Source organism: Palaemon carinicauda, chromosome 23 (assembly GCF_036898095.1).
Source record: "Palaemon carinicauda isolate YSFRI2023 chromosome 23, ASM3689809v2, whole genome shotgun sequence".
Lineage (NCBI taxonomy): Eukaryota > Metazoa > Arthropoda > Malacostraca > Decapoda > Palaemonidae > Palaemon > Palaemon carinicauda.
Window position 1 is genome coordinate 23,639,552 of NC_090747.1, and position 11,346 is coordinate 23,650,897.

At 39.0% G+C, this 11,346-nt stretch overlaps 1 protein-coding gene across 1 annotated transcript in view; it reads right to left on the minus strand.

Moving 5' to 3' along the window:
• Nucleotides 1–10,099, minus strand: part of LOC137617484 (uncharacterized) — a 21,769-nt gene extending 11,670 nt beyond the window's left edge. Inside the window, exon 1 of the mRNA XM_068347505.1 lies at nt 7,082–10,099. Coding sequence (XP_068203606.1) covers nt 7,082–10,089 — 3,008 coding nt within the window. The 5' untranslated portion in view covers nt 10,090–10,099. The remainder of the gene's footprint in view (nt 1–7,081) is intronic.
• Nucleotides 10,100–11,346: the final 1,247 nt, after the last annotated feature.

Below are 11,346 nucleotides of genomic sequence, written 5' to 3' on the forward strand. Positions count from 1 at the left end.
TGTAGACAGACTCCCCGACCATTCATGACTTATTAACGGTCAATACCGAGCTATTGTGGAAAGACTTCCCGGCCACTCATGACCTAATTGCTATCAATACCTAACTGTTGTAAAAACAATCTCCGACCGATAACAACCTATATGCGATCAATAGTGAACTGATGTAGAAAGACTCTCCGACCCTTCACGACTTATTCACGTTCAATATCAAACTGTTGTAGATAGAATCCTGGCAGATGAAACAATATTTTCTGTTGACTGTTTTCTTTATGCTTTAATGGATATCATCCACTTTTTATAAATTTTATAAAGGTTGATCTGATAAGTACGTTTATTAAATTTTAATAAACTAGTTCATAGTGAACCCTGCGTTTTATTCGCCCACACTCATTTTATTGAAAATGTACTGAGCATTGAGATTAAAATATTAATATTTTTATCATGGTATGTCTTTTAAGATTGTTCCCTGTTTCAAGCAAAAGTCCACTTTTTTTAACCCTTCTTTAGGAAGGGTTGACGTGGTACCCTAACGGGATAGTGGCAGAATAGTCACATTGGGGAAGGTATCACAAATTAATTCTGACATTGGCGACTCTTATACAAACTTTGCTTTATATTGTGTAGGGCGAGAACACTATACAAGCTTGTCATTTTGTCATCCATAAGTTATTATGTACTCCTCGAGAGTTTTCCAGAGTCTAGTATGACTCTCCCCTGTAGGGCAAGAAGCACTAACATAGTTCATGCTTAGATGAAATGATGTATGACGGTAACATCATAGGTCTCTAGGTCTAGACGGACCAGGAAAATACTTTCTTGAGAGTTGGCACCGATTGAGAATCCACAGATACAGTAATGCTCTGGTAAACTTCCATCAGGACAACATGGCCTGAGCCCAAAAAACGGATTTTGAACAAAGCGAAAAATCTATTTTTAGGTGAGATAGCCATGTCGTCCTGATGAACCCACCCTTCCTTTTATTGTAAAAGGGCTTATTGACCCCTCCCTATAATAAAGTATCTGTAGCACCTTGTATATCGCTACAAGGAATAAAGAGGGCGCTACCACCTTCATCAGATACACACTGGAAACGGAAGCGGAGAGATGCCTTATGAGCGGCTCTCTTTTCATTCTCGTTTCGGATTCTTGTCACTATAACCCCCTCGAAGTGTTAATACAGTTCGGGGTGAAGATAGCTATGTGATGTGTCAAGAATACGTCCTCTGATATTATGTGATATCCCTGTGAGATTTTTTAGGGATATTCGCTCCAGGAGTTAGAATTCTAGATACCTAAAGGTAAAATTCTCTGGGAATATCAATGTAGTCAAATATACCCTAGAAAGTAGCTTTCTAGGGTATATATATATTAGGAACTTCCATCAGGACGACATGGCCTGAGCTCAAAAATGTTTATAAACTAGTTGAATGATGTAATATCTAATGAACACTATAATATACAATTATCTAAGTTTTTGTTAATGTAAACGAAAACCATTCAATGAATCATTGATAACATAAACAATGTCCAAATGGGAAGCAGTTTCATAATATAGTGAATTTCAATGATAAATCAACTCGGTCATGAGTTATCTAGCTATGAATGGTAAAAAAAAACAAAGAGCTGACTTACTTTTTGGACAGATATTGACTAAGTTAAGAAATGAAACAAGGCTACTGATAGATACCTGAAATAAAAACCATCCAAATGTGACCGAAATGTTCTCCGAAAACAAAATGTGTTTTAGGAAGAGGAGAAAATATTCTGAACAGGATATAGCTCTGGTAATCACTAAATTTTATTCGTTTCAAAAGAGCTGCTTTGTCACCAATTCTCAAGGTATCGATTTTTTATCATTTATGGGGATAAACATTTATTAGGACCTGTCACAATGAGAGAGAGAGAGAGAGAGAGAGAGAGAGAGAGAGAGAGAGGGCAATAACTTACTTTATTAAGACCAGATATAATGAGAGAGAGAGAGAGAGAGAGAGAGAGAGAGAGAGAGAACCTCATTTTTAATAACAGTATCATTGAGAGAGAGAGAGAGAGAGAGAGAGAGAGAGAGACTAAACCTAATTTATTGAGACCTATTTCAATGAGAGAGAGAGAGAGAGAGAGAGAGGAGAGAGAGAGAGAGAGGGAGAGAGAGAGAGAGACACTAAACCTAATTTATTGAGACCCATTTCAATGAGAGAGAGAGAGAGAGAGAGAGAGAGAGAGAGAGAGAGAATAAACCAAATTTATTGAGACCTATTTCAATGAGAGAGAGAGAGAGAGAGAGAGAGAGAGAGAGAGAGAGAGACTAAACCTAATTTATTGAGACCTGTTTCAATGAGAGAGAGAGAGAGAGAGAGAGAGAGAGAGAGAGAGAGAGACTAAACCTTATTCATTAAGACCAGTTTCAATGAGAGAGAGAGAGAGAGAGAGAGAGAGACAGACAGAGAGAGAGATAGCTTTGAGTTGGTTAATTAACTCTGAGGGACTAAGTTTTCACAATGGGATGAATCGTAGTATGATTCCCTTTCAAATTTTTATTCGAAGGTGTGTTATTTATATATATATATATATATATATATATATATAAGTTTATGAATATATACACATATATATCCATATATACCGCTCAAGGCACACGCACACCCACCCACCCACGCACACGCACAAACACACACACACACACACACACATATATATATATATATATATATATGTGTGTGTGTGTGTGGTGTGTGCGTGTGTGTATGCTATTTCTTATTCACCGGTTGCCCTTTTTTCTAGAGATTGTATGGTCTGTCGTATTATTTGAAAGGTTATTTGCAGTTTCCAAGCTACATAGTCCTGGTAATCATATGTGTGCCTAGGAGGATTTGCGTCACCATAACAATGAGTTAGGTAGTCTTTTCTGATAACCATAAAGCAAAAAGTATGGGGTTTCTCCTACCGTCTCACTCACTGTGTTATTCAAAGTAAACTGAACATCCTCTAAAGCTATATCCTAATCTTCTGTAGTTGGACTAATGATAGTTCGTAGTATATCCAGTATCTTCTTATTTGCCCTTGTTACTGTCCCATTTGAACTCGGCTTCTTTCTTAATCTCAGAAAATTCACAGATCTGTTTTACTATTTTTTCTAGTAAATTCGGGTGCATTGTCCAAAAAGTACCTCCGGACACGAATGTCTTGTGAGTATTCTGGTCTTTAAAGCTTCTGCAACCGAAACAGCAGTTCGATCTCTAACTGGAACAATTTTTAAGTACCGAGTCAAATAATCAATGAAAGACAGCAAATAATTATTTCCCTCTCAATATCTTTTAAAATGGTCCCATATGATCCATCTGAACTACCTCAAAAGGGTTTGAATTACTAGGATATTTTTCTAAAGGAGCTCTGACATTTACATGACCTTTATGCCTATTACAAGTTTGACATTCATTTACAAATTCCTTTGCTTCTTCACTGCACTTAGGCCAAAAATAATTCCTACTTATTGTTCTCAGAGTCTTTTTGATTCCTGGATGTCCTGCCAACTTGTGGGTATGTGTTATAGCTAATACTTCCTTAGTCAGTGTGTCATGTACATATAGTCTAGAACAAGCACTCCTATCCTTAGCCTTCTTATATAATATCCCATTTATTAATTCAAAATCTGACCTAGAATTCTCATCTTGTCTCAAATCTCCTATTATTTTCCTGATATTTGTTTGTTTCCTTTGTTCTATTTTGACTCTTTCCAAATCTAAGTCTACAACCTGACAGCTGAAACAAAGGTGTTAGTCGTGATAATTCTTTCAGTATCCTCCTGTGCTCTCGATAATCCATCTGCTAAAGTAATAAACTTACCTGGAATGAATCTAAATTCTGGAACAAACTCTAGTGCACTAATAAACCATCTAAATAAACTTTAAGTTTTTAGTGAAAGCTCTTTTCTTAAATAGATCACAGATGGGTTTATGATCGGTAAGTACATTTACTTTGTGTCCTAACAAAATGTGCCGAAACTTTCTCAGGCTGTAGAACTTAGTTTGGAAGTAACATGCTTCAGGCATATAATTTGCCGATATACCTCACATATAAAGAAATCTAATTTTTTGAATTTTTATAATCAGTTGATATAATAAAAGTGACAGAGATGACTTTCAAACTAAGGCTGGTTTTTTTTTAAACTTTTTCTATCAGATTCCCTGAAATATATCACTCTATGTTTAAAAGAAAGATCTTGATTATATAATTGAAATATTTATTTTTCTTTTTGGATCAGGTTTTTTTCTAAAATTTCTGGAATTTACTTAATTCGTGCAGTTAAATGTTCTCTATGTACATTGCTGTTGAATGAAGTAATGAATACTCATAATATCTTCTACAAGTATGGGAATTCTTTTTTTTTTAAATCGCTTATAGATAATTATCTTTGCGTGAAAGAGATCTTTAATGACAGCGTAACAAGAAGAAAACTCATAAAGGTGTATCTCTCTCTCTCTCTCTCTCTCTCTCTCTCTCTCTCTCTCTCTCTCAAAAAAAAAAAGGAGAACGGAAAGGAAAGGTATGAAGATTATTGTGAGTGCTTCAAAATTGAATTTCCATAAACTGTCATTGATAATGAACGCAATAGCTTTTACTGACAAGAGTTTTAGTCCGTGGGCTGAGGGGGCTCACCTTGCACCCCCCCCTTAAAATTGACAAAAGTGCATTTAGGTTGTAGTATTTGATCCATATTTTCATTTTTTTAATGTTCCCATTGAAAAAATAGGGACGCACTACCACTCCTCGGCCACTTTATTTGATGACATCATCGAATTTTGCTGCTGCCAATTTTTGGGTAGGGTAAACTTAATTAGACATAACTCCGGACTGAATGGTCACAAAAAGATAAATGACATATCAAAATGTTTGCTTTGGACCCCTCTAACAGATAAAATAGACAATTTTCAATTATGTTTAGTAATTAGGTCACCAGAGGTCAAAAGGTCACCAAATTTGGGGTTAAGGGAAAATTTTAGGCACCTCCATAAATGTACCCCCAGGACCAGCCAGACCAATATTTGATGACTTTTTCTGCCTTATTTCATCTCTAGAGACCTTAAGAAATAGAATGATACCCATTAAGTGTACTTATTGTCCAAATCAAGGAAATGACATGTTATGAAAAAATGTCAATTTTCAAATTTGTCGTTTTTTTTTGCCTCAAAATCGTAAAAAACTGATAAAGCTCATAACTCTTCTTATAGAGGGGCTACGGAAAATATTTTGGTGTGTTTTCCCACGTTTTTGGGGTCAGAGAATCCAAATTACATCATGCTGAAATTCAAGATGGCCGCCACTCCGGACGCCGTAATATTGACTTGGCTATAACTCCGTGAATGCAGCAAGAGAGATAATATTCGTGTCTTCACCCAGTTTGTTGAGGTCACAGCATCCAATAAAGGCAGTCTTAACAAGTCCGTCAGTAAATTTGGGGAAAATCACATAAATTAACAACAGTAATGCTTTATTTGATGGTTACGACAATCATGAATGAAATACAATAAAACTGTACATGTGTGTACAATATACTTGTATGATGCAAGACTTCATTGGGAAAATTCACAAGGTATAAAGTATGATAGGCTACTTGGGTACCTTTGGGTCCACTTTTAATTAATAGAAAGGCAATTATTGGAAATATCTTGTGATACAAGGGAGGTCCTTGGTCCTTCGAGCCTGAAATTTACCATCTTGTTACTTGAAACCTTTTTAGTCTGAATCGGACCCACTATCATCACTTTCATAGTCATCGTCAAAATTTCCATCACTTTCATTGTTTTCATCAAGGCTTTCATCATCAGATGTCTCATCATCGTCCATCGTCTCAAGTATATCAGCCATACTTGTAGGAAGTGCAGTTCCCTTGAACCAACAGGGTTCTAGATTTCCATCCTTCATTATCCAACCATGATCCGCAGCTGGATGAGGGACCTCAGGTTTGGGACAATGGGCACGTTTCCATATCGCAACCTGATAGTTCACCCTCCTGATATGCTCATTTAGACACACTCTCGGTGGCGGAAGAGATGAAAGATCAACATTCTTCTTTGAATCCAGCAACTGCCCACTGCACTTTAACTCGAGCATTTGGTATCGAAGCTGGTCAACCTCCTTTGTCTTAGTTTTGGCAGAATACATGGTGCAGGTGAACTCCTCAAGAGCAAGGAAGATTTCATCTGTTACCTCCCAGGACTCCCCTAGGCAACTGAAGACTTTTTGGTACTTTGGGCGTTTCTGTAGAATTCGCAGCGGTTTTAACTTGCCAATTCCTTTAAAGGCACTGGTCGTGTCGCATCTACTGAATGCATGCAGACCAAGGAGAGCGGCACAGTAAGTTGGTGTAAACCCTTTCGATATTTCTGTGACATCTATCAGTCGCCTTCTATTCCCAGTGCTAGTATCAAAAAGGAGTTGCACACCTAAGTTTGGAGCGTAATACAGAAGTATGAAGAATATGTCACTGTCTGGACTTCGAACCCTAACAAATTTATATCCTTCATCCTTGGCATAGGTTGAATAGAGAATGACACGTGAATCAGTCTCTTCCTGCGTTGAGTCAAGAGATTCAATTTGAAATGCAGTGATCTTCTCATTGTCTGCCTTGAGTTCGTACGCCTTGCCCTTACAAACTAAAATAAGCTTCTTTTTCTCCACCTTCGGTATATTCTCTTCCATGCACCAAACCCTCAAGAGTAATTCAATGAGCTGAGTTTTATTGTCGTCATTACTCAAGAACTCTTTCCAGTTATCTGGTCGCCTTGTGTTTTCTCCACTAACCAACCGTTTTTATCCGGAGCCACGATTTGATATCTCTAGGGTCTTTATTGAATTGGGCATGTAAGTGTCAGTGCTGAAAATCACGCTGGATTTCCCAGTTGTAGAGATGGACAAGATGTTTTGACATATCTGTTTGAATGTTTTTGGCATTTCCTTCATTGAGTGAAACACGGCATTTCCATCTTCTACATTCATGGTAGCTTTGTCAGGAGGAATAGCGGCATCATTCGTGTCTTTCACTAAGTGGTGGAATGCCTTGCTCTTGTCTGTCTTCAGAAGATACCCATCTGGTGTCCCAAGTGATGATGGCACAGGCATGAGTGGGTATCGTAGAAATTCTTGGACATCTAATTTGTGGTTTTGAGACTTGACCAACAATTTGAATGCGATATTCTCTTGCTGTTTGTACTCCACTGTTTTGTTACTTGATGTTTTGACAAGTGCTTTCTTGCCAATGTCAGCGAAAGTTTTCAGCCTCTGTTTGGGCAGTGGAGCAAAGAAGTCATCATTCTTCTTCAGTCTCTCTGTTATGAATGCGTTCTTTGCTTGTTTTCCTCTTTCCTCAGCCATCTCAATATCCTTTGAAATATCAATAAGAACAGAAGCACCAGAAAGGAGACAGACCAGCCCTTCAGAGTCAATTTCAAAGGGGTTGAGGAAACTTTCCACAGCATCAATGATCTTCCTGGTGGCTTTCTCACTCTTCTGGATCTGTGATGGACGGGTATCACGATGCATGCTGTCTCTGCTGCTTTCGCCCCCCATATTTACCATCTGTAGCATTACCTCTAGGTACCTTGATCTCTCATGAGCAGTTTTTGCCCAACGTCTGTATGCTTCAAAATTCCCTAGTAGCCCTGATACCCCGGTACCTTTTCCTCCAGCTCCAGCATTGGACTTTGCATGCTTCATGAAAGTCTCCTCTATTGTTTTGTCCACAGCACATTGGTTTCCTGGAATGTATGATCTGGCTACACTGATTGCTCCAAGCTTCAATAGTTCGGTTGCTCCAGGGTGAGTCTCATCAATGTTTGCCAAATAGACAGAGAAAAATGTCAAATAGCGTGCATAATTTTGTCCATCGAAACTATGGAACAAATCTGCCATCATACTTAAACATGCTCCGTACAAGTAGAAATCATTATTCTTCACGGCCATGAGAAGGGAGAGCACCAGCCAGATGTGATCGACATAAGACAGCCAAAATGCACCAGTCTTTCCAAGGCTTCCATTCCTAACCTGAAGTCGGAATTCAACATAATCAGCCAAGTACTCCTGAAATGGACCGTCATCTGTGACTTGAACCAAACCTTCCTTGTTTCTATTTGCAATTAGGCTGATCACTTTTGTCATCGATTCTTCTGGGATTCGCTGCTGTAATCCACCATTCAGTGACTCAAACTTTCTAAGTAACATCCTTTCAAGTCCTTCTGCCAAAGCCTTATGGCAGTGCATTGCCCTGCTGTAATTCTTTCCTGTTATCACTCCTTGGAGAGAGCCACTTGACATCAGTCCTGCTTCCAGCAATATTTCAGAAAACCCTGACCCATCCATCTTCTTGCCAACCATTTTCAAGTAGGCACATACTGTATGGAAGGTCCCGATCATAACTATGTGGTCCTTGTAAGTGTCCGGGTTTTTCCACAGTATTGGGTATGCCTTCATGCAAACACTTAAATCAAATGATGTAATTGCATATCGATGACCAACTTCATCTGAGCACTGCCTAGACATCCTTAGGCATTCCTGAACTGTACTGTTCTCAGTGATTGGATGATTGATTACTGGGTTGTAATCAATGGTTGTAAGGTTGGCAGGTTTAACTCCAGTTTCTGATATGAAACCACCCCATCCTGGAACACACTGACCGGCTGATCTGCTAAGCATTCTGGCAATGCACCAGGTGATGTTGATTTGGCCTGATTTGCCCAATGTCCCATCACTACCTGGAACAGTTAGGTGTTTGATGGTCATCTGAGGGCTGCTCCTCTGGTTTATGTAACACGGTGGTAGATTTTCTGGCTCAGATGTTACTAAGGACCTCCTCCCTGTTTTTGATATTGATTGGATCAATGGCTTTGTCACTGATTCACTTTTCTGGATATTTTGCAACATGATCCCATGCGTTGTGTGCACAGACCCACTACCACATAGATCATTGACATACTGATCGAAGTTGTCAAAATCACTGTGGAATAAGGACGAGCCAGAGGGGTTACAAATAATGTTAGGGCTAAGAACACTGGTAGCCTCTGCTAGGGCGGTAGCTAGAGCTGTTTCAAGTTCAAGCGAGAAGGAGTAACTTTCTGCATGCCCCAGTCTATTCATAAGCGTATTTAACTGTGCACTACGAAAAAGATGACGGAGTGTCATACACACAAGAATGTGCTTTGGTAGCTTCCACTCGCCTTTTGTGGCGGCTCGGCAGATGTCTTGACCAAGAGAAGACACAAGGCGCTCTGTCTTCTCTGACAAAGGCAATGACCCATTACCACAAATAACTAGGCGGAGGAATTTCTGCAAACCCTCTGGCACAGGACTTTCCAATGTTTCTAGGTACCCAGCAGTTGGTGGCCATGGCATGTCACCGGCTTTTAAGAAAGCATCTTTAATTATCTGGCGTAGGAGTAGAGCAACATCATCAATTTGAGTACTAGGCCTATGCAAACCATAGCTATTTCTGACAGCAGTAGCAAGATCAAGATCATTGCTAAATACTAAGGCAGATTGCAGTTTCCCACCCCGTCTATCAAGAGATACAATACACAGCTTTTCTGAGTACAGCTTATGTTTTTCCAATTTCAGTTTCAGTGTCTCTGTGCGATAGTTCTGATTTTCAAAGGGAGTCTTTGATAAATGTTCAATGAATATGTCTCTAAGGTCTGTCATTAGCATTATTTCGTGGCCAATGATTATCCTCCGATCAATCACTTCACATACTTTCAAGAAACAAAGTTCATGAGTCTTTTCACGTTCCATGACCTCCTGCTTTACCTCTTCACTGGAACTCCTCCATGTTGATGGATCACAGTATTTCATGTGGCAATGTTTGTGATACCTTGCCTCAGACGCAAAAAGATCATACCCTCGAATACGAGTGGCGAGTTCTTCATCACCCCGTTGTTCTGCTAATGCGATGATAGTGTCCCCACCACCATGTGAAAAATATGAAAGACCCTCTGAGGTCCAAGACCCTCCTACACAGACTTTCTTTCTCTCATAGCTTTTACAGAAGATACAGTTCTGATCAAATATAACTTTGTCAGCTGAACTGCGACGACTTGGCCTCATAGAGGGACCCTCGGTGACTTCACTCCTAGGTTTCAGGCGGTCTAGATTTTTGGTGAATCTCTGATAACACTCACGATGGTAACCATAATTTTCTCCATACTGTTGGGGATTTGTCCACAAATGCTATTCACGCCGTAGAGACGACCCAATCGGTTGAGACTGTCTTCTATCCCGGACTTTGCAAATACTGGCAAAACGTTCTTCTGGATTTTGCAGTTGGGAGAACCGGACGAAATCAGTTGTTTTAACGTTACCGTCGTGAATTATGCAGATGTCGGGTATTGACAGGTGCTGGTCTTTCGGTGCTAGCTTTTCTCTTTGGCATTTTCCTGAGGTGAGTCTACCTGAAATTATCAGAAATTTCGGCCATCAGCAAGAGCTTTATCAGTTTTTACGATTTTGAGGCAAAAAATGACAAATTTGAAAATTGACGCCTTTTTACATAACATATCATTTCCTTGATTTGGACAATAAGTAAACTTAATGGGTATCATTCTATTCTTAAGGTCTCTAGAGATGAAATAAGGCAGAAAAAGTCATCAAATACTGGTCTGGCTGGTCCTGGGGGGTACATTTATGGAGGTGCCTAAAAATTTCACTTAACCCCAAATTTGATGACCTTCTTGACCTCTGGTGACCTAATTACTAAACATAATTGAAAATTGTCTATTTTATCTGTTAGAGGGGTCCAAAGCAAACATTTTGATATGTCATTTATCTTTCTGTGACCATTCAGTCCGGAGTTATGTCTAAGTTTACCCTACCCCAAAATTGGCAGCAGCAAAATTCGATGATGTCATCAAATAAAGTGGCCGAGGAGTGGTAGTGCGTCCCCTATTTTTTCAATGGGAACATTAAAAAAATGAAAATATGGATCAAATACTACAACCTAAATGCACTTTTGTCAATTTAAGGCGGGGTGCAAGGTGAGCCCCCTCAGCCCACGGACTATTTTGATCTCGGAGGCAACTTGTGAAGAGGAAACTTTCCCAAGTTTCAAGCCTATCCCTCGTGGATAAAATTCTTCATTTTCTTATCTGTTTGCCCAGTAAAAAGTAAACAAGTAGAAATTGAAGAATTAGAAGATAGAAATCATATCTCACATGCCTAATTCCCCAAAGTAAACCAAACCATTTTACCTCCATTATTACATAATCAACACACGTAACACTGAGTAATTGTTTTTCTATGACACTATAAAAGCTGATAATACTTTCAACTGGTAAATTGCAATTTGATATCGTTTGATTTCTTAAC